The 24405-nt window shown below is 43.5% G+C and overlaps 1 protein-coding gene across 4 annotated transcripts; it reads right to left on the reverse strand.

Annotated features, from left to right (window-relative positions):
- Positions 1-704: 704 nt before the first annotated feature.
- LOC117502837 (pleckstrin homology domain-containing family G member 3) lies at positions 705-24405 on the reverse strand. Of its 4 annotated transcripts, none has more exons than XM_034161955.1 (19): positions 24273-24405; positions 22514-22592; positions 14253-14692; positions 12842-12942; positions 12541-12610; positions 12298-12344; positions 12017-12167; positions 11738-11869; positions 11422-11604; positions 11238-11330; positions 11044-11130; positions 9846-9879; positions 8536-8637; positions 8255-8287; positions 6863-6873; positions 6005-6223; positions 3552-3641; positions 1957-3469; positions 705-1837 (listed from the first exon to the last, which is right to left on the reverse strand). In XM_034161955.1, exons 2-19 carry the CDS (start codon positions 22560-22562, stop codon positions 999-1001), a joined length of 4194 nt encoding a protein of 1397 aa, XP_034017846.1. In that variant the 5' UTR covers positions 22563-22592; positions 24273-24405; the 3' UTR covers positions 705-998. The 4 variants fall into 4 exon arrangements, with proteins under 4 accessions (XP_034017846.1, XP_034017844.1, XP_034017845.1 ...); XM_034161953.1 differs by having other exon boundaries at positions 5918-6223; XM_034161954.1 differs by having other exon boundaries at positions 5918-6223; positions 22514-22603; positions 24273-24341.

A 24405-nucleotide genomic window follows, 5' to 3' on the forward strand; every position in this document is an offset into this window, starting at 1 on the left:
AGGGGCCGGGGTGGCCACAGATGAATGCAGAAATTTTAGGGGAATTTAGGTCAAAATGGCAGTCAGGATGTCATATAGAACATGTTGCTGGATGAGTGAGAGGCATAAAGTCCCAAATGTTCATACAACATTAACAGCCTCTTGGGAACATTTGAAATCTTTAAACAGATCTGGCGCTATCTGGTTCACTTTTGTCATGAAAAAGCAGTTACAACTGTCAAACATACTGACAGCTCACTAAAAGTTAACAGTGACATTCCTCACTTTGTGTTTTTGGCTAAACTCATCATTTTATTTTTTCTGATCACCTTTGCTACTTTGTTTCCTTTTCTTCTTCCTTTCCCCCCTGCCCTTTGTACAGCTTCGGCTTCTTCTCCTGCATGAAACTTTTTCTTCATCCAGAAGACTACAGGTTCTGCCAAAAAACAGTTACAGAATGCTGCCGCTGTGTGGCTCCACCTCCCTTGTGGCTGGGTGCAGGGCTCAGGTGGGGGTGGGGTCTCCAGCGTATGTGTGGTTTAATTATTTGTGCAGATACTGTTTGTACCTCAGGACAAATAAAGGAGCGTCTGAACAGGAAAACAAATCAAATGACATGAGGCGCCACTGAGCAGCTGAAGAGAAACAACTTCTCCACACTCCCAGCACGCTGAAAATATCAACACCTGTCATCAGGAACTTGATTTTTTTGACAGATTTGTTTCGTGAAATATCTGTTTAATTAGCACAAGAAAAAAAACTTCAGCTACGTATCAGGACTTAGTTTCACATCATTCATAGAGTTTGTTTTTTCCTGGTGTTCTGAAGAAAACAGAGGAAAAGTTAAAGGTGAGCTGTGGTCCGAAAAGTCCACAGTCACAAAGTGTGACTTTAAGTCCAGCTTTGGTCCTGGACACCACCTGTCCTGGACCTGCTTTAATCACAGCTCATAACTCCAGAGTCCTCAGGTGACACTCAGGAACACCGTCACTAAAACTGCTTTTAGCCTTCTGAATCTTTCAGCTGAAACTTTGGAATTTTTCCCTCAGATTCTTCACAATGTTCTGCTGACCGGTCTTTGGACTCCTTGTGCCAGACACACACTGGTCACTAGGGTGCAGTGTCTTCTTATAAACCTCTGGTGGCGTGACTGACTCAGTTTTGGGTCTGGAATCATCTCTTTGTTTCTGCTCAGATTCCTGATAGGCCCGACATCGCTCCATAACAGCCACGAGGGAGATCTTCTCCCTGCTGGTTGGTGAACGGATCTGAACATAGCTGTCATCAGCTTCTTCTTCAGCTCGTCCTGAGCAGGAACCTGGAAGCTTCTCAAATATGATTATGTTGTGGTTAGGGTCATTTGCTAACGGTGCCTTAGCAGCAATGTAATAATCGTCACAGATGTTGTTGGCAACATGGTGGTGAAGACCCTGCAACTGGTCCTGCTGGACTCCTCTATGATGGGGGTCCAGAGAATTGGCTATGTGAAGGTGTCGGCTGCATTCCTCGTCGCTGACATGAGGTTTGTAAGCAGGAACATTGTCTGAAAGTCCATCTGCATCAAGGAAACTCAACGAGCAGCTGGAGCTTCTTCTTAAAGCAGTTTTTCCTGGAATCATTTGATTCTGGATGTGGTAGAGGTCTTTGGTGGTGTATCTGGAGCACAGTTCACGGACGTGGGGCCAGCTGAATCCCTCAGCAGGAGGAGGGCTTGTAGGGCTTGGAGAACAAGCCTGGGCTGGAGGTGTGACCCAAGAGTTGGTGGCGTGGGTGGGACGTGGACATTGGCCTTTCAGGTTTAAAGGTCCGCCAGTAATAGGACTGAGTGAAACCAGTGTCCCAGGCAAGCTGGATGTACCTGCAAAACACAAAATAACTCAAAAAATAAGGTGGAGCAAGTTCCTCCTTCCTATTCTGCTTCCATTCATGGACTTGGACATTTACACAAATGGCAGAAGAAAAGAGACTGGTTTTTACCTGAAATCTCGTTTTCCTCAAACACACTGAGGAGGCTCTTCTTTCTGGTCAGGATGGTGTGGCTTTGCTGCCTGACCACCAGTTTGGTGGTTCTGAGGCGCTGGCTGTACTGACGGGCCAGATGGAGGACTGTCCTGTTTGCCTTTTCTGCACTATCAACCTGATTTGATTCCTCATATTGACTTCTCTTTCCCTCTGCCTCAGTTTTTAATTGTTTGAAACAAGGAATCAGAGCTGGGACTGACTCTTCCCCAAACCCGTTGAGGGTGTTCTTTACATTCACTGTACTGTTCACTCTAGAGGATTTGTACTTGAAAGGCGACAGGCTTGTGGATTCTTCTGTGATGGAGCTTAAGTCAGACTTTAAGCATTTTTGCTCACAATTCTTATTTGTGTTGTCCACAGGGGTTGTTCTGGCTAGTCTCAGGGGGTTGTGGGATCTGGTGAGGTCTTGCTCCATTGCCTGCCAGACCTTTATCATTTTCAAAGAAGGTCTGAAATCGTCATCCTCAACCTTCTTCTGCAGTATGTCCTGAGAGCTGGATTCAAGACTTGGTCCAGTATTAAGACAGAGGTTTTCCATTTCTGGGCTTCTATGATCCATCTTTAATGAATCCACAGAAACACTTGAGTCCACTGGTCCCAAAGATTCTGAAGAAAAACAAGTGTCTGTTTTCAGTTTCAGGGGATTGAGAAAGCAGGATGTGTTTGCACCAGACTTACTTTCCTGGACAGTTTGTGAAAGTTGTTCTTCCACTGCTTCATCCTCATCCTTTGGGATGCTGTTGAACCGGCTAATGGAGCTCTTGACGAGCCCCGCTGGAATGTAAGTCAGGCTCTCCCGGCGCTGCAGACCGAAGGTAGCATCCTGATTGCTGGCATTCTCATAGTAACTCCTGATTTTTCCAATCAGAAGCTGGTCTTGTTTCGAGAGGGTTGAGTCCCGTCTCCGCCGAAGGCCACGGTCAGAATCAAAGAGGGAATCATCCTGAGGAGAAACCAGGGTCATGTCTGTCATACTAAAGTTCTCCGCAGGCTCAGAATAGCTGCTGTAGAGCTGCAAAGGTTGGTCACTGAATTCAGCACTGAGGCTGAGGTTGCTGCTGGTCCTCCGGTGTAACCGTGGTGACGCACTGCTAAGGGATCGTGCATCGTCCATGGGAAGGCTTCCTCTTTTAATACTGTTGGTAAAGTGCTGAGCAATGGTGCTGGCTTTGTCCAAGACAGAGGAAGGTAGAATGCTGGATGGTTCACTGTCCTTGCCTACTGCTTCCCCATCATCCTCATCCTCTGAAGATGTTCCACTGCTTAAGGTTTTGGAATCTGACTCAGGTGTAGTGGAGGATGGTTCCTTTCTGGACTCTGGTTCCAGAGCTTGTGATCCTAGAAGGGAATCTGAAATCCTGGACCCACTGACAGAAGAGCGGTCTGGATCTGAGGAGGCTTCGGTTTCAGGGCTTCCTATTGGACCAAACTCATATGTTTCCTCCTGCTGCAGAACATCTGCAGGAGGCTGGAAAGAAAAGGAACAATAAAAAAAAAAAAAAAAAAAGGGCAGCCAGTCAAACTTGTGGCTCCATCCTCCTAAAACGTACCTCATCACATGTTGCTTCACTTCCTGTTGGTTCTTCATCCTCGGGCAGGTGACTGTGACTGCTGGAAGAAACATCTTCATAATCAAAGTCCTGTAGCAAACACACACACACACACATCAAAATAAGACACCAGTTAAATCATGAAAACTTAAAAAAAAAAAAAAAAAAAAACACGACCATGAGGGGGTTAGAAGTTATCCACAAAAAAGAAAGAGAAAAAAAAAAAAAGAGTTTTGAGTATAAAACCAAACCCAGGAATAGTCCAGCAAAGTTATTTAACTTAAAGCTCCAACCCACCATTAATTGCAAAAAATGTTTTATGTGGGATTCACCTCTGATATACCCCAAGAATAACATATTAAAGATAGAGAACAATAGAAGAGATGGAAGGGCCCAAAATGTTAATTTATGTTAATTAGTTATAAACATAAAAGGAACTCATCAAACAACTGGAAATCTTGTATCTGTCATCAAAAGAAGGACTGAAATACTATCCAAATTCACCTGTAGTGTTGTTAGTAATACTAGAAACTGAATTTGGGTGCCCTTTTTAGATAATTAGCTAATTATGCTGCTCAGTGATTCTGAATTCAAGAAACATGCAGAAATCTTTCTGTCTGGCCCAGATACTGAACATGATCAAAATTATTGAAGCTGGGGAGAAGACAAACCTGTACAATGGAGGAAAAAAATGACAGCCTCAATAAAATTAGATGCCAGCGATTTTAAGACAAGTGTTCAAAAGAGATTCAGGCACAGGTTTTGCCACCAACCTCAGGTGCAGCAAAGTGCCACTCACTACGTGTCAGCCATCAAATACGTGAATGGAAGGATGAAGCCGAAATACCACTGAATGTGGGTGGAAGGAAAAGAATGGCAAGTTCATTCCAGTATGAACAGACCAGCTTCTGAACGCCTCCTGGAAATTATTCACTGTAACTGTAAAACCCCATGCAGTAGTTTGAAATGCACTTGTCGCAGGCGTGGCCGTGAGTGTACATTTGCTTGGTGAGATGGCAAACGTTCTAGCTGCTCTAATGCAATGGATCCAGAAGTTGTGGCTGAAGTTGATGAATGAAATTTTTTTTTGCATAGGAGCGCTCAGGCTGTGAGAGACTGAGATTTGATTTATTGTCATTAACAACAACAAAGTTGTGTCCACACTCCAACGTGAGTGTGTGTGTGTGCTGAGAATTGCGGTGCGGATTTTTGCTCTAAAAATGTTTCACTTTGATCCAGCACGATGCTTTAAACATCTCAGATTCACATGTCTTTTTGATTCACTCGTACTTTTTGTGAAGCCATATTTGCATCATTACAACCTCTTTAGGATTCTTACATGTTATTTGAACACCTCCTGAAATTGACACCTCATATGTACATTTGTTCTAAGTTGTAAGCGTAAAATAGGTGTTCTTTTCAATAATGGCAATACTTAATTATGATGACATAATTAGCTAATTATCCAAAAGGGCACCCAAATTCAGTTTCTAGTACAGTGGTGTCCAAAGTATTCCAGAAAGGGCCGAGAGGGTGCAGGTTTAACTCATCCCATCCGGTCAAAGTGATGTTAATCTGTGAAATCACCTGCTGGAGTCAGTGGCTGCAAAGAGAACCTGCCCCCTCTCGGCCCTTTCTGGAATACTTTGGACACCACTGTTCTAGTATTTCTAACACTACAGGTGAATTTGGATAGTATTTCAGTCCTTCTTTTGATGACAGATACAAGATATCTGGTTGTTTAACAGGTTCCTTTCATGTTCGTGTCTAATTAACACAAATTAGCATATTTGGACCCTTCCATCCCTTCTATTGCTCTCTATTTTTCATATGTAATTCCTGGGGTATATCAGAGGAGAATCCCACATAGTTGTTTTTTTTTTCTTCAATTAGTGGTGGGTCAAGTCTCAGTATGACGGGACTACAACTGAACCACGAGAACTCAACTGTGGAGAAGCTGCACGCTGAGCAGATGTCGGAAAATAAATGAGCGCAGATAATAACTGCTGTTAAAACCACAACATCTCAGAGCCATTTCCAACCTCTAGGTTAGCAGGTTCTCACAGGTTTTACTCTTTGTGCTAAGCTAGGCTAATAGGTTCCTGCAGCTTTTACTCTTTATGCTAAGCTAGGCTAGCAGGTTCTCAGTTTCCAAGCTTTGGTGAAGCTAGGCTAACAGGTTCTACTGCTTTTTGTCATAAAAGCAGGACTGACACATTGTGGTTTTGTCACTATTACGTGTCGTCGTGTTCAGTCGGCGTTAGAAACATGCAGCAGCTTCAAAAGAGCAGCGATTGGTTATCAATGACATCAGCAGGCAGCGCGCCCATGATGTTACGGAGCAGGACGAGCGGAAACAGCCTCACCGTGATCACACCCGGGGAAAACAAAGTCTTCACCCTGTAGTGCCAGGAGGAAATGGCGGCCAGCATGGAGCTGGTGAAGTCAGCTACCTGGTCATCCTCCAGGATCATCTCGTCTGATTCGTTCTCACATGCCGGCTGACTGGTCGTCTCCTGAGGCTCTTCCTCCTCGCTGTAGCTCAGATGTTCATGAGAGTCCTTCTTGCTGGCAAGCTCTGCCCCTGCTTCATGCGGGCGAGCTTCCTCTTTGCTGATGGCGAGCTGCAGGCTGTGCCTGTGTCCTGGTAACGTGCCATCACTGTCTGCATGCTGCAGCACAACGCCAACGGTCACTTCCTGACGCCTGATTCTGACTGGATGGAAACCTGTTCTCATTTTGAACCGTTTGTTTAATGCTAAACAGAATTAATTTGGTTCCAACATGTCCACATTTGAACTTGGAACCGTGACAACATCACGATTAGGTCTTACCGTCGTTCAGCAACGTTTGAGAGGCGGAGCCTCAATTTCACATATGACTGAACCCAGACAGAACAAAGAACTGATCCGGTCCATCAAGCCTTTAATCAATCATTAAAATCTGAAATATTTCCTCCAGTCATCAACTTGTCTGTTAACTTCAGAGACGTTTGCCAAAGTGGAGCCAAATCCAGAGTCCCTCACTTCTGTTTCCATCAGAACTGGTGCTTTAAATGTACTGTGTCTACTTAGATTTTTTTTTATTAAGTTCCCATTGGTTTCCATGTTATTTGTACTTTAGTAACATTGCATCATCCATCATCACCCATTCATCCATCACTGTCATAATTAGTTCATCTATCATCACCCATTCACTCATCAATCACCATCTGTTCATCCATCACATCATCATGCATTCACCCATTCATCTGTCATTGATCCTTCATCCGTTCACCCACCTGTCCAGGGTGAAGGGGTGATGAGTCTTACCTTTGGCGTCGCTGTCAGGTCCCGTCAGGGTCAGCAGCAGGCGTGGTGGTTATTTAAAGACACACAGGTTAATTAAATCATCATGTGATCATTGTTCACTTTGAAACTTTTAGTTATGATGATGCATGCGCTGGTCACCAGATTACAAACATCTGTTTAAGTTGTTTTCATCAGATCAGTGAGGTTGTCATGGCAACAGAAGTGATGAAGGATGACAGCATCAGATGAAGCAGCTGTTTCTATTTTATGCAAAAAGGACAAAAACTAAATTCTTCTGTTTTATCCACAGAGATATTTTCACTTTTATCAGTAAATTTAAATCAAATTTTCTGCATCAGTGTGGAATTTTGGATGTTTAGCTTGTGATTGTTTTGAATTTGAGTCATTTGATACAATTCACCTAAAAACAACAACAGGTCACTGTCTGCTGTGACACATTCAAAGACACTCCGACTTGAAAGAACTGCCGTGATGTCACAGACACACTGTTTTTTTTCATGAAATGCTGTGAATAAATGTTATTTCAAACTGTTTCTCGGGGTCAAACATCAAAATGTCACTTTAAATAATGAAGCCTTTTAGTGGCCAGGATTAGGAATGAAGATATCAGAGGGACAGCTCAGGTGGGATGGTTTGGAGACAAAGTCAGAGAGGTGAGATAGAGATGGTTTGGACATGTGCAGAGGAGGGACCCAGGGTATATAGGGAGAAGGATGCTGAGGATGGAGCCACCAGGCAGGAGGAGGAGGGAGGACAAAGAGGAGGGTTTTGGATGTGCTGAGGGAGGACATGCAGGTGGTTATGAGACAGAGGAAGATACAGAGGACAGGGTGAGATCTGCTGTGGCGCCCCCTAATGGAAGCAACCGGAAGAAGAGCACATGCTGCAATTGATGACTAATCTCGACAACAAACTAATGAGGTCAAATCTAAACAGTGAAACTCCAAATTAACTTTAATTTAAAAGCAAATGTAGATGTCCAGGTTGAAAATGGCCTGAACGCAGAGACCCACGTGAAAATCAGGTCCGAGGTTCTGCTCCATGTCAGACATTTAAGTAAAGCTGGTGCCGGCTGCGGGTGCAGGTCGGAACGGGAAGAAATGGACTGAGCGTGCCTTTTGGTGTATCATCTCAACATGTTCTATTGATTGATTTTCTTGGCCTTTTGCTTCACTGACTGAACTAACTGATGAACTGACCAAATACTTTGCAACTCAGAGTTAGCTGAGTCAGAGTTGTGGTTGAGACTCGGGGTTTGGTGAGCCTGGGTCCTGGTTCTGACCACACCTGGTTTTCAGACAAACCCGTTCAGGGGCTCTGTTTATTGTGAGCGCCGGGTGACAGACAAACTAACAGCTCTCCATAAAAAAATCCAGCGGTTAGTTTGTTTACCTTTGTTGATCTTCAGGATGCGTTTGATTGGTTCTGCAGAAAGACGAAAAGTCACATTGAAGTTTGCGGTTTTCTTCCCACAAACATTTCTACATTTATTCATTTGTCACTTTTCAGATCTTTAAAATGATCTGGGAAAGCACAACAAAGTGTAACCTGACTCTTCAAACTAAACAAGTCTCCATCCAGATAAAAACCCTCAGCCACCAGGACCTCTGTGCTCATTTTGCCTTCATCAAAAAATAAAAGACACTTTGGGGAGAAAGGGTCTGGAACCACACCTGACTGCCGTCGTCCCTGGCGACCTTCTCGTGTAAACTCATTGGACTGACAGGACAGAACTTTTCTCAGCCGCTCAGGACTGAAACGATACCCAGAAGGACCTGTGAAGCAAACAAGCAAAATAAGTAAGTGGACCAGAACCACACCAGGTCCAAGCAACAACACAAGACCACAGCGGCTGAAGCTGAATTACATGTCATGAACAATGACAACGTGTTGGGAGGTTTAAAGCAGAAACAAAACCTTTAATAGACCTACAGGACCTGTAGATGTTTCTGCTATCGTCTGAAATTCATCTTACAAAGCATAACTCATGTCACACTTCCCATCTTCACAGTTGGGTGGATGCAAGCGCTGAACCATGTGGGAGCCAGAAGACATTCCTGAGAAACGCTCCGCCCCCTCCACACAGAGCTCACATGACCTATGGCTGGTTATGATGTCAAGGAACTTCTTGAGATCCCACAAGCTTCCAGGATGTCCCAGAGAGCAGCCCGGTCACCCGTATGAAAAGTGGAGTGAAAATTATCAAAGCTGGCAAAGACGCACTGAGGATTTTCAAGATTAGGTTCAATCAGTTCTCACAGAACAAGGATGTGGTTGGTGGTTGACTTCCAGGGACTGGCGTCAAACCAGTCTGGTTTCTGAGCGCATTTACCAGACTGAATAATGTTCAGAAGAAATGTTGGGAGCACCGTCCCTGGCACAGAGCAGTGGAACAACCACGCCATCAACCTTTCCTTCTTAGAACATGACAAGTCCTTTCTTCTAGTCCACAGGAGGATACCATCTCTCAGTTCCTGGAGAACGGCCTCTCCATCGGACTGGAGGAGCTCATCTCCAATGCCACAGCGCTCTGGAGCTTTTCCAGCTGTTTGACAGTCTTTGTGACCTCACCAACATTTGGCAAGGTCACAGCTGACTGGAGGACCACCCAGCAGAACTCTGGCATTGTCTTCATAGACCTGTGCTCTCAGGGATGAAACACCATCAGGAACTCCGCTGCAGCCTCTGGTCTTCATGCTTCAGGTCCATGCCTTCATGTTCTCCACCCACACCACACAGGCTGGGTTCTTCTACAAACCCTGCAGCATCTTTCCACCACAACCTAAGTGACCTCCTGATGCTGGTGTCCAGGTCAGTGAGGACTGAACCACTTTCAGCACATCTACCGCATGTGTGGGATCCGACGCAAACCTCACAACCAAGAGCTTGTCATAAGCTCATTATGGTGACGGGAACAACATGCAAACACAAACGCTTTTAGAAATTAATAAGAATATAATCTCATTTTAAAACATTTACTTACAAAAAGAATCCATTTCTAAGATGGCCTCCTTCGCCTGGAACGAGCATAAAAGTTAATAAATGAATGAATGAATAAATGAATGAATAATTACTACAAACAACAACAACAACATTTGTACATTTGATAAAGTTTCTGCTCAACTTTCTGACTTGTCCAACTAGAGTCTGGAATTATCCTGATTCCTTTCTTACTAGTTAACTAGGTTAGTGACCTTCTGCGGGATGACGGCGTGGTTTACTTTTTAACTAGGTTAGTGACCTTCTGAAGGATGATGGCGTGATTTACTGGTTAACTAGGTTAGTGACCTTCTGAAGGATGACGGCATGGTTTACTTTTTAACTAGGTTAGTGACCTTCTGCGGGATGACGGCGTGGTTTACTGGTTAACTAGGTTAGTGACCTTCTGAGGGATGACGGCGTGGTTTACTTTTTAACTAGGTTAGTGACCTTCTGCGGGATGACGGCGTGGTTTACTGGTTAACTAGGTTAGTGACCTTCTGCAGGATGACGGCGTGGTTTACTGGTTAACTAGGTTAGTGACCTTCTGCGGGATGACGGCGTGGTTTACTGGTTAACTAGGTTAGTGACCTTCTGAGGGATGACGGCGTGGTTTACTTTTTAACTAGGTTAGTGACGTTATGCAGGATGACGGCGTGGTTTACTGGTTAACTAGGTTAGTGACCTTCTGCGGGATGACGGCGTGGTTTACTGGTTAACTAGGTTAGTGACCTTCTGCGGGATGATGGCGTGGTTTACTTTTTAACTAGGTTAGTGACCTTCTGCGGGATGATGGCGTGGTTTACTGGTTAACTAGGTTAGTGACCTTCTGAGGGATGACGGCGTGGTTTACTGGTTAACTAGGTTAGTGACCTTCTGCGGGTTGACGGCGTGGTTTACTGGTTATCTAGGTTGGTGACCTTCTGCGGGATGACGGCGTGGTTTACTTTTTAACTAGGTTAGTGACCTTCTGCGGGATGACGGCGTGGTTTGATTTTTAACTAGGTTAGTGACCTTCTGCGGGATGACGGAGTGGTTTACTTTTTAACTAGGTTAGTGACCTTCTGCGGGATGATAGTGTGGTTTACTTTTTAACTAGGTTAGTGACCTTCTGCGGGATGACGGCGTGGTTTACTTTTTAACTAGGTTAGTGACCTTCTGCGGGATGACGGCGTGGTTTACTTTTTAACTAGGTTAGTGACCTTCTGCGGGATGACGGCGTGGTGGTTCTCCAGGATCAGGCGTTTGATGTGGTGAGCCCACAGTTTCTTCTCCTCCAGGGTTTTTGCCTGCGAACGTGAAAATAGAGTCGCTAAAGGCGTCACACACAAACACTGCCTGTGGAAACGTGAACTGCGGCTGGTGGCGCCCCCGATGTCACTGTGAGGTCACTGACCTGGACGGTGTGTGGCTGTTTGGGGTGTTTGTAATGCGTGACGCTGAAGCTGGTGGAGTCTTTGGCACTCTCGACCAGCATGAGGGTGGAGCACTGAAAACACCACACAGACAGACTTAAGTGCTGCCGCTGTCACACCTTCACACATTCACACGTTCACGGGCAGCGGTGACGCATTCCTCACAGAGATGTGCGCCTTGTAGATGAAGTGCTCGCAGCGGCGCTTGGTGATGAGCAGCATGCGCTGAAACAGGAAGAGCGTCCGCTCGTTCTTGGCTCGATGGACCTTGAAGGTTCCCTCCAGTACCAGCTCGCCGTAGGTGGTGAGGTCAGGACCTTTCCAGTTCAACAGCAGCGACTGAACTTCCTGCAACAACACACAAACCTGTTCCTGCCAGTACTACTGAAGTGTGTACTTAAAATACCACTTACAGTTTGGTATTACTGCTGCAGTACTGCTACTCATACTGCCAAGCACCAACGGGCACTTTGCACGTGACCTGCAGTCTGACGGCGTGCTCGTGTTTCCTCTTCATGTCGTTGATGTACCACGCCACTGCGGTCATGGTGTAGATGGCGTCCTCCAGAACCTCGTATCCCTCCTCCTCTGGGTCAAAGTGCTTCGCGATCTCCTGCACAATGCGATTCAAACTCACGCTAATCCACTGTCCAAAGGTCACATGACATCACGTAGGAGGTGTCACATGACCTCATACACTGAGCATACAGACATCTCACACTCATCCATGTTTGTTTTGACTGTCTGGGTGGTGCTGTACCTGGAGCAGCAGGTGGTATTTCAGGATCCTCTGAACCGGTTTGAGCAGGTATGAACCCAAAGGCAGTGAACACTTCAGCACCACCTGACGTTCACGAAAAAATCTGGCCAGAGATTTATTCCTCAAGCACTCCGTTAGTGAAGCCACCGAACTGAAAGTGGAGAAGAAGAGGTGGAGATGAGTGAACATCTCGAACCAGGTGTGACCATTAACCAGGTGTGAACACATATAAAGTACAATCCTGATTGACAAATTGTACCTGGAGGTTCTGCGGTACTTACTTTGGGTAGTTCGTGCAGTACTGTGTGTAGATCTCAAAGTACTCACTCTGAAATGAGACATTACAAACTGATAAACTGTGGATGTGTTTTTTAAACTAACTAGTTAATCCACAAAATTCAGCAACATCAAAATGTCCCACAATCAGAAAAGTCCATCTGTTAATGATCAGACTGAAACTCGATGAGGCTGATCTCAGTCACACAGCTGAAACCTTCCTCTGTATTTGAGCCAGTAACCCTCACCTTCATGACAAAGCACCTGGCGATGGCCACGGGGTCATTGTTGCAGAGGTCCAGAGCCTGAAGCAGCTCGCTGCAACCAACAACAACAACAACAACGAGCATCAGGAGCCAAATGTGAGGATACATGGATGTTTTTTTTTTTTTTTTTTTTATCTCAAATGTCACTGCACACAATTGTTTGTTTTCCAAGCTGAGGAAGAAACTCTCAGCACACATCAGGGAACCCGTGGCTCACTGGTTATCAGCATCACAAAGAGTGGGTGGGGCCACATCAATGAACAAATGCATTAGTTTGTGTCACCTGTTGAACTCGTAGATGTCCTCGATGTTCCCGAACAGAGCGCAGACCTGCTCAGGACGGATGGACAGATCAGTCTGATCGATGATGTGAGCCAGGTAGTCCTGGAGGAAAGGAGAGGAAATCAGTGAGAACAAGAAAAGATGAAGGAGAGAAAGGAGGGAAGGAGAAGAGAAAAGGAGCAAAAGGAAGGACAAAAGCAAACAAACATGAGATGGTCCAGCAGGGGGCAGACTGATACTGTTAAACAGCAACGGTCGGTCACATGATTACAACACTCAAATCTCTTTCATCCACGTCAGTGAGGTCTGGTTTTAAACATTAAAAATTCTCTTTTGTTTCAATCTGCACAATATTAAATCACTTTAAGAAATTATTGAAACAACAATGTGATTTTCAGATTAAAATCTATATAATTCTAATTATGTATGAAAGGACTGTTGACAGAAAATGTCTTTTCCCTTAGTTCAAAGTATGGGATTTAAAAAATGTGTTCACACAATAAAATAAGATTGTCTCTATTTTTAAATCACACCTGACAGCGAGCAAATGACAAAGTGAGCACAAAGCATCATTGGTAGATTCACAGTGAGAACAGAGACAGCTTCAGTGCGACGGGACGTTTGTGGATACAAACAAAATATTTGCTTGTTTTCCGTCATCTCAAATTTCAGACAGGTGCTTTTGATGTGAGCAGGGCGGTGACGCGGTGCACGCTCTCAGGGTCACCGTGTTTGTTTTGAGGACATCTTACATCATCGTTTAATCTGCTGCTGCAAGGCATCTTAACGGGGTAATTATAGGCTCCGGACTTAGTGCAGGAGGCGTGATGCCACACGATCAATCAGCCTTCACAGACCCTGACCTTAATGTTACTGGGTTTGTGAGCCGTCAGCTTTGACAGTAATTATATTTTGTCCACTTACAAAACAATCTGTGTTTAGTTTCTCATTTTTATGGACCAAAAAAAGTTTTGAGTGCATTTCTTGAAAGAAATATGCGCTGATTGCAACTAGTCTTTAACTGATTTTAAGTAGTCTTGTCCTGTGTGCCACACACCCTGTGGTGACGTTTTCCTTCCTGCAGGGTGTTCCTGATCTGGCTCTTAGTGTTCGTGTTGTGGGTTTTCTTCTGCCTGTAGACGTCCGGCAGCTGTTTGCACGATTTAAAACATCAATGCTACTTTTTATCTGCTGACATGTTGAACGCAGGAGGAATAAAACTGTCCAGCAAACACTTGTCCAATTACTTCTGGTCCCGTAAAAGTAGCACCACTTATAAATGTAATTACCATGTCATTATTGTGTAATTACAAATGACAGTCTGCACGGTTCATTTCTGAAGTCAGACATTACAGAAGCCACTTTCTTTTAAGAAGAAATCAAACTCTCATTCTAACTTTGTCGTATCCCACCTCCACGATCATGCGCAGATCTCGAACGTACATTCGCTCTGTCTCGATGATTTCCATAATGACACGGTCCAAGTAACTCAAATCAGATTTTGGGGCCATTCTTCTGGCTGCAGACGCCACCTGGTGGTGACTGGCTGCTCGTGTCTGTGTCGAGATCCGTTTCCTGTGATCCTGGATCAGACTGATCCCTGAAAGAGTCCAATCAGCATCTGCAGCGCCCTCTGCAGGCCTTAGACCCAAAACAATGTCAGGATCAGAGACTTGGGCTGATGGCATTGCAGCAAGGACATCGTCACGCGAAGATCCAGATCCCGAGGACAGCGTGGAGACCAGGCTCACCGGGCGGCAGCCGGAAGAGGGTAGATCAGAGGACTCAGAGGGCGTGGCTGATGGAGCGCGCTCACTGCTACTGATGGAAGCCGTGGACAGGTGGGGGGACTCTGAGGGAAGAGACGGAACCGGTTACTGACAAGCCAGGAACTAAAAACTGCTGTTGGCTCAGTTTGAGGTGCAAAAAACACCAAACAACATTAATCAAGATATTTACAGACAAAGCCTGCACATATCTGGTGTCAATCACCAAATTAAAAATATGGACACACTTTATTCTGAAAGAGCCAATGAACGTGCTGTTTTGACACTAACATGCCCCTTCTGCAAAAGACCAACACACACACACAGATAAGACTCCGCCTATCCTACTGAAGCCAGTTTCAGACGTACAGCACCACACTGTTTGTATTTCGTACTGATTGATGGAAATGTTCATGTGTTCATCCCGACTTTATCTGACGAAAACTGGCTGTAAATTCATCTTACAGCCAGTTTTCGTCAGATAAAATCAGGGGATGAACACATGAACATTCTTTTCATTTTATTACCATAAAATGAAAAGAATGATCATGTGTAATAATTTTTATTTCAGACTATGAAAACATTTTTGGTAATTTTGAACATTGTATTGAATATAAGGAATATAACAATTATTTATTTTGCATTTATTTATGAACATATTTTAAATTCTGTCCTTAAAATTCAGGCTTGCTGATGGTTTTGAGCAGGTCTGGAGTCAGTAAATTATTTATGAAAGAAATTCTCCTCAGACTGGAAACGCTCCGACTTTCTTCATCGGTTATCGTGGCCTCATTTGGATTTTGAAAAATGACCACAGATAAACTTATTTAACTGTTTGTGTTTTCCTTCCTGAGGCGCTATATAAATAACTCCCAATGATATATGTTTTCTTTATGTTGATAAAATGTGTGTGATTTGGATAATCAACTGATTGCTTAAAAACACCCTTCAAGAGATTTGAAGCTTCTCTCATTATTTTAAATCAAATGAAGCAGAATGTGAAACTGTTTCTTTGTAATATTCATTTTGTTATTTAACATTTTATAATCACATCAGTAACAAATCAACTCAATCACTGATCAAGAAAATATCAGCTCGATTCTTCAACATCAAAACTGAACTTTCAGATTTAAGTGTTTTTAAAAAAAATCCACGTGAGCTGTAAGAAATAGAAACAAACATTCCAGCACTAAAAGCTGCTGTTAATAATTTGTCCTTGTTGAGTGGAAAGCAGAGGTTAAAACAGTGAATGTTGGAGCAGTAAAACCTACCTTCAAGTCTCCGGCTGCACAATCTCAACACACCTAATCCACCTGTCAGTCCAACGGCAGGGGGCGGGGTTTAATCTTATTTCTATAAACAGCCCACAGTCAGGCGACATATGCTGGACACTCCACAGAATGACAGTCTAAGAAGTGAACCAACCCTCTCTTTGTCTTTCGGCTGTTCCCGTTAGGGGTCGCCACAGCAGATCAATCATTTCCGTCTCACCCTGTCCCCTGTATCTTCCTCTGTCTCATCAGCCACCTGCATGTCCTCTCTCAGCACATCCATGAACCTCCTCTTTGGTCTCCCTCTTCTCCTCCTGCCTGGTGGCTCCATCCTCAGCATCCTTCTCCCTATATACCCTGAGTCCCTCCTCTGCACATGTCCAAACCATCTCAGTCTCACCTCTCTGACTTTGTCTCCAACCTGTCCCACCTGAGCTGTCCCTCTGATATGTTCATTCCTAATCTTGTCCATTCTTGTCACTCCCAAAGAGAATCTCAACATCTTCAGTTCTGCCACCTCCAGCTCTGCCTCCTGTCTTTTTGTTAGTGCCACCGTCTCTAATCCGTCCAACATAGCTGGTCTCACTACTGTCTTGTAAACTTTCTCCTTCACTCTTGTCACAAATCACTCCTGCCACCTTTCTCCACCCACTCCACCCTGCCTGCACTCTCTTCTTCACCTCTCTACCACACTCTCCATTACTTTGAACAGTTGACCCCAAATATTTAAACTCATCTACTTTCACCACTTCTACTCCTTGTAACTACACTATTCCACTGGGCTCTACTCCTTGTAACTACACTATTCCACTGGGCTCCCTCCCATTCACACACATGTACTCAGTCTTGCTTCTACTGACTTTCATTCCCCTTCTCTCCAAAGCATACAGTAGTGTTCAGAATAATAGTAGCACTATGTGACTAAAAAGATTAATCCAGGTTTTGAGTATATTTCTTATTGTTACATGGGAAACAAGGTACCAGTAGAATCAGTAGATTCTCACAAATCCAACAAGACCAAGCATTCATGATATGTACACTCTTAAGGCTATGAAATTGGGCTATTAGTAAAAAAAAAGTAGAAAAGGGGGTGTTCACAATAATAGTAGCATCTGCTGTTGACACTACAAACTCAAAACTATTATGTTCAAACTGCTTTTTTTATCAATCCTGTGAATCACTAAACTAGTATTTAGTTGTATAACCACAGTTTTTCATCATTTCTTCACATCTGCGAGGCATTAATTTTGTTGGTTTGGAACCAAGATTTTGCTGGTTTTACTAGTGTGCTTGGGGTCATTGTCTTGTTGAAACACCCATTTCAAGGGCATGTCCTCTTCAGCATAAGGCAACATGCCCTCTTCAAGTATTCTGACATATCCAAACTGATCCATGATACCTGGTATGCGATATATAGGCCCAACACCATAGTAGGAGAAACATGCCCATATCATGCGTGCTTGCACCACCATGCTTCACTGTCTTCACTGTGAATTGTGGCTTGAATTCAGAGTTTGGGGGGTCGTCCTCACAAACTGTCTGCGGGCCTTGGACCCAAAAAGAACAATTTTACTCTCATCAGTCCACAAAATATTCCTCCATTTCTCTTTAGGCCAGTTGATGTGTTCTTTGGCAAATTGTAACCTCTTCTGCACATGTCTTTTATTTAACAGAGGGACTTTGCGGGAGATTCTTGCAAATAAATTAGCTTCACACAGGTGTCTTCTAACTGTCACAGCACTTACAGGTAACTCCAGACTGTCTTTGATCATCCTGGAGCTGATGAATGGGTGAGCCTTTGACATTCTGGTTATTCTTCTATCCATTTTGACGGTTGTTTCCCATTTTCTTCCACGCGTCTCTGTTTTTTTGTCCATTTTAAAGCATTGGAGATCATTGTAGATGAACAGCCTATAATTTTTTGCACCTGCGTATAAGTTTTCCCCTCTCCAATCAACTTTTTAATCAAACTACACTGTTCTTCTGAACAATGTCTTGAACGTCCATTTTCCTCAGGCTTTCAAAGAGAAAGCATGTTCAACAGGTGCTGGCTTCATCCTTAATAGGGGACACCTGATTCACACCTGTTTGTTCCATAAAATTGACAAACTCACTGACTGAATGCCACACTAGTATTATTGTGAACACCCCCTTTTCTACATTTTTTTTTTTACTAATAGTCCAATTTCATAGCCTTAAGAGTGTGCATATCATGAATGCTTGGTCTTGTTGGATTTGTGAGAATCTACTGAATCTTCTGGTACCTTGTTTCCCATGTAACAATAAGAAACATACTCAAAACCTAGATTAATCTTTTTAGTTACATAGCACTACTATTATTCTGAACACTACTGTATCTCCACCTCTCCAGACTAGACTCAACTTGCTCTCTACTCTCACTGCAGATCACAATGTCATCTGCAAACATCATAGTCCATGGGGACTCCTGTCTGATCTCATCTGTCAACCTGTCCATCACCACTACAAACAAGAAAGGACTCAGAGCTGATCCTTGGTGTAATCCCACCTCCACCTTGAATAAGTCTGTCATTCCTACTGCACATTTCACCGCTGTCACACTATTCTTGTACATGTCCTGCACTACCCTAACATACTTCTCTGCCACCCCTTACCAAAAAATAGTACTGATAAGTATATAAAAAGTAAACTAGAAGTATACTTGAAACATACTTGCATATACTACTTTTTGGTAAGGGACTCCAGACTTACTCATACAATACCACAGCTCTTCTCTTGGCACCCTATCATAAGCTTTTTCTAAGTCCACAAACACACAATGTAACTCTTTCTGTCCTTCTCTGTACTTTTCCAACAGTATTCTCAGAGCAAACATTGCATCTGTAGTGCTCTTCTCAGCATGAAACCATATTGCTGCTCACAGATCTTCACCTGTTTTCTAAGCCTAGCTTCTACTACTCTTTCCCATAACTTCATGCTGTGGCTGATCAGATTTATGCCTCTGTAGTTACTGCAGCTCTGCACATCACCCTTGTTCTTGAAAATAGGAACCAGCACACTTCATCTCCACTCCTCAGGCATCCTCTCACTTTCCAAGATTTTATTAAACAATCTGGTTAGAAACTCTACTGCCATCTCTCCTAGACATTTCCATGCCTCCACTGGAATGTCATCTGGACCAACTGCCTTTCCACTCTCCATCCTTTTCATAGCAGCCCTCACTTCTTCCTTACTAATCTCTTGTACTTCCTGATTTACTCTCACCACATCATCCAGCCTTTTCTCCTCGCTCATTTTCTTTATTCATCAGCTCTTCAAAATATTCCCTCCACCTTCTCAGCACACACTCCTCACTTGTCAGCACATTACCATGTGTATCTTTTTACCACCCTAACCTGCTGCACATCCTTTCCAGCTCTGTCCCTTTGTCTGGCCAATTGGTACAAGTCTTTTTCCTCCTTCCTTACTATTCAACTTCTTGTACACCTCGTAATATGCCTTTTCCTTTGCTTTTGCCACTTCTATTTTCGCCTTACGCCATATCTCCTTGTCCTCCTGTCTACTTTCTTCATCTCTCCGACTATCCCAAACTTTTTCGCCAACCTCTTTCTCCTTATGCTTTCCTGGACCTTCATTCCAACACCAAGTCTCCTTGTCTTCCTTCCTCTGTCCAGATGTCATACCCAGTACTGTCCTAGCTGTCTCCCTCACCACATCTGCAGTACTTTTCCAGTTGTCCAAAATTGCTTCCCCCTCCAACCAGTGCTTCTCTCACCTGCTCGCTAAATTTCACACAACAGTCTTCCTCCTTCAGCTTCTACCATCTGATCCTTTGTTGAGCTCTCACTCGCTTCTTCCTTCTTTACCTCTAAATTCATCCTACAACAACCATCTTATGCTGTCTAACAACACTCTCTCCTGCCACCACTTACAGTCTGTGATTCTTTGAGCTTGCATTCGCCTATAAAGAATGTAGTCCACCGGTGTGCAACCTTCCTCACTCTTAGATGGTTACCCTGTGCGCCTCCTTTGCTTAAAAGTAGGTAGTCACCACAGCCATTTCCATCCGTGTTGGCAAACTCAACTACCATCTGTCCGTCCCATTCCTATCCTTGATAACCATATCTACCCATTACTTCCTCAGTCACCTCTGTTCCACCTTCACCAACATGCCCAGTGAAGTCTGCTCCTATCACCACTCTTTCATGCTTGTGGTTCACTCTCACCACCCGCAGCTAACACACTCCAGAAATCGTCTTTCGCCTTCATCTCACAACCTACCTGTGGGGCATATGCACTGATGAATTCATCATCACCCCTTCAATTTCCAACTTCACACTCATTACCCTGTCAGACACTCGCTTAACCTCCAACACATTTTACATTGTTAACTGTTATTGTTTTGCAAAACAGGTCTCTCTTGTAAATGAGACATTGAGTCTCAAGAGATTTTCCTGTCTAAATAAGGGATTAAATAAAAAAATAAATAAACACACTTTTAACATACTCTTCCTTTAAAATGACCCCAACACCATTTCTCTTTCTGTCCTCACCATGGTACAACAACTTGTACCCACCGCCGATGCTCCTGCTCTTACTTCCCTTCCACTTGGTCTCTTGCACACACAATATGTCGACCCTTTCTCCTCTCCATCATATCAGCCAGCTCTCTCCCTTTACCAGTCATACTACCAACATTCAAAGTCCCCACTCTCATTTCCACCCTTCTAGTTCTCTTCTCCCGCTGTTTGTGAAAACGTTCCCCCCCCTCTTCTTCATCGTCTTTTATTCATTTTAACGAAAGATGCTGCAGTTTGAATTATTTATCTGTACGCAGACTGTTCGCTGCTAATAACATCAGAAAAATATCGATTAATGATCAGTGTGTCACGTGACAGTGTTTTAACCAATCACAGCACAAACTGACTTAACGCCCTGGACAGTCCTGCTACAGGTGCGTCTCAAAAATTTGAATATCATGAAAAAGTTTCAATATTTCTGACAGGTATTTCAGAGACTGAAAATTTTACTTATTGTAGTTTCAATATATAGAAACTAAACTGTTTAACTTTTATTATTTAACTTTTGATAAATACAGCCTACAGATCCAAACCATAGAAAATGCATACCTCAAAATGTCTCTGTGAAATACCTGACAAAAAATATTAAACTTTTATATGATATTCAATTTTTTTGAGATGCACCTGTATAAGTGATGAGTATTCAACTCTCATCTGCCACCTACTGGTGGCACAGTATGTGGGTACCCACGATGGTCCCTGGACAAAGTGCACAAGTCCTAGAGAACAAAGAGACCAGATAGACAGGAGACGGGGACAAGAAGAGAGGAGTGTCTCTCCCTTATTTAGCAGGAGTAGGGGGAAAAACTACAGAGGATCTTCAGACAGCACAAAATCCCAGTTTACTTTAAACCGGTTAACACCTTGAGACAGAAATTAGTTCACCCTAAGGACATGATCCCTATTACAAACAGAGCAATGTAGTGTATTATATCAGATGTCAGGAAAAACTGTAACGAACACTACATAGGTGACACGAAGCAACCTTTACACAAAAGGCTATACAAGCACCACAGAGAGGGCGCCAGTGGACCTCAGTCTGCAGTTCACCTCACCTCAAAGACACTAACCACATGTTTGAGGACAGGAAGTTAAAAATATTAGCCAGAGGAAGAAATGGTTTTGAGAGAGGGTCAAGGAGGCATTCTTTGTGAACGTTTGAAACCCGCCTTAACCGGGGAGGGGGTCTGAGACACACTTTATCCCCTGTTACAATGGGGTACTCAGGTCAAAGGAGGTTCAGTCTTTTGTTCATGATAATGAGTCATTCCCTTCATCAAGGGAGCCATAAGAAAGGCAATCCATCCCATCATTAGAGGGACCAGCTTGTCATGTCATTAGGTTGCTAACTACAGCACAATAGTTGCTAATTAGAGCTATTGTTTAGTCACTAGCCTATAGCAGTCTGCCTCTCAGTAGGAGGGGTCTGGTTAGGTTTAAAACGCCAGCTTTTGTTGGCTTCTGTTTATTCTTCTCTACAAGAGCCAGACAGAAGTCAGACTTCCAGAGCAAGAATTTTAGCTGAGGAAGTTTCTGCGATTTGAAGCGAAACGTCCTCGCGTCAAGCAACCCAGTCCAGTCGAAGATTCAAGCTTCTCTACTATGGAAACCACCTGGACAACTGAGAGCCTACACAGAAATACTGGTGACCATATCTAATCATTCACTTTGCTTTTACGCGCTCACTGAAGCTCTGCCAACCTAAAACAGGAAATCACACACACACTTCAACAATCTGACCTCTGATCTCATGTGGGACTCCGCCTCCATCCTCAATGCAATTCACACAGACTCCTGTTGTCCTCCAGGAGGGAGGGGCTCATTTATAGGACAACTACTGATCAGATAAGAAGAGCAAAGACACACCCACACCAACAATGGACGCGCTGTGTCAACTGAAACAAACCGTCCGACAGCCAGAGAAGGACATACGTCATCGCACAGACACAGGACACCACCGTCCCTGTCCCAGAGCCTCCTCCCATCTGCCCTCATGTCCTGTTATTTCAGTTCTTGTCCTCTCGTGGTGTCTGGATGCTCACTCAGGACAGACATACTGAAGAATCACTTTTCTTACCGTCACTTGTGGGGACCTCATGGTTGGAGCTGTGAAATCCTTCAGGCATGGCACCAAAACCTCAGGACCCAAAGACAACCTGAAGGAGGACTGTGTTTATTCAGATGTTCACAGACGTGGCACACACAAGCACACACGACAGAAAGTGTTAGCGTCCAAATACTGATGGACATGATAAACCACCTACACTATCAGTGGACATCAGTCACATTTACTTTCAAAGGACATAAAAATCCATCTGATCAGTGAAGCCAAAGGTTTCCTTTAAACACAAATCCAGATTTAACACAACGACCAAAAGAATCCGACCAGACCAGAACAGTCATGTTGAGGGCGCTGTGACGAGCTGCAACCTGCCACAGTTTTGCTGGTGTTCTTTGGTCCCGTTTGGGAAACAGGGTTCAGGCCTGAAACTGTGCAGGATACTGCATCGGGTTTGATGACTGAGTCCCAAACAGACACGTTCATGTGCATCTTCATCCACAGAAAGTTGGATTTTTGTGTGAACACGTCACCATTTTGTACTTAATCTTTTGCAACATTCACACATTAAAGTTTTTAAAGTTTTACTCTCTTCTACACTGTTTTTGGAATCAGCACCTACATAATGTTAAAGGCTGATTCTGAAAGTTTCTGTTCAACTTATTTTAGAAGCATTTAAAGTTTACTTTAACACGTGACAAGCGTGTGAGTTTGAACCTGATAACACTGTGTAACACATTTTTATTTTTGTTTTGTTCCTGGGTACACAGTGTGTTTTCCTAACCTGTTATGCCTTAAATACATAGAAAATAGCTGTTATTCCACAGAAACTTTGCTTCTATCATCAGGACAATGATATTTTGAAATTTGTCTGTTTTCAAGAATATTCTCGATTCGCCTTCACTACTAGTGAGTAGTCTTCTAGAATATTCTTTAACTGCTAGAATGTCCAGAATCTTCTAGAAGTTTCCAGATTATCTAGAAATTTCAAGAAACTTTTAGAACTTTCTAGAACGTTAAAAAAAAATAAACTCAAAGTTTGTGCTGAATGTAGTCATTTTCCATAGACTTTAGACATAAGCAGTTGAAATAAACACTTAGAAGCCAGGAACAAAATTGTGTACATAGTGTTTATTCGTCACAGTAAATTTATTTCTGCGCATGCGCAGTGCGCAACATGCGTTTCAGCTCAGGAATCTGGCGGTTGTCATGGAGACGGCTGGTCATCAGATTTAAGGCAGATTTTGTTCACATGGTTTGTTTCATACACAAACGTTCTGACTGCGTAGAAAAGCTCAAACAACAGGGAAAAAAAGTCATTTTTGATCCAATCTGTCGATAATTCAGAACTTTTGCCACCTCGCTGCTGTTTCTGTGCAATAAACTCAAGTTATAGCACAAATTAAACTGAGTTGATTTAAACGCAAAACGGATTACAGCACAATTAAAAACTTAGATCTGAGATTAAAAGAGATTATTTCTGAAGAAATGAAGCACGACGTTAAATGTTCTGATTTTCGGACTGATTTTCTAGAAATTTAACTTTTAAACGTTCGCGACGACGTTTAGAGTCCTTTGAAAGTTATTCAGATTAAACCGCAGAGATTCAAGATTAAGGAGTTTTTTTTTTTTGTTTTGTTTTGTTTTTAAAAAACGACTTCCGTGTTGTTGAAAGTTGAGGGAAAAAACAGAAAACCGCCCGTTTGTGAAAAACAATCGAACACCGGCCTCGTTTCCTGCTCGGAATTAAAATAAAAAGTGAAAACTTCAGACTCACCTCACTTTTCTAACAGCAGCTCGGCGTGACGTCACCAGACAGACTTTAAAGTTAGGAGTTTTTCGTCGAGCTCGGAAGAACTCAGCGTGCGTGTGTGTGTGCGCGCGCACGGCGCAGAGCGCGCCGGCTGGTA

The sequence above is a fragment of the Thalassophryne amazonica genome, chromosome 21 (assembly GCF_902500255.1).
Source record: "Thalassophryne amazonica chromosome 21, fThaAma1.1, whole genome shotgun sequence".
In the NCBI taxonomy this organism is placed as follows: domain Eukaryota; kingdom Metazoa; phylum Chordata; class Actinopteri; order Batrachoidiformes; family Batrachoididae; genus Thalassophryne; species Thalassophryne amazonica.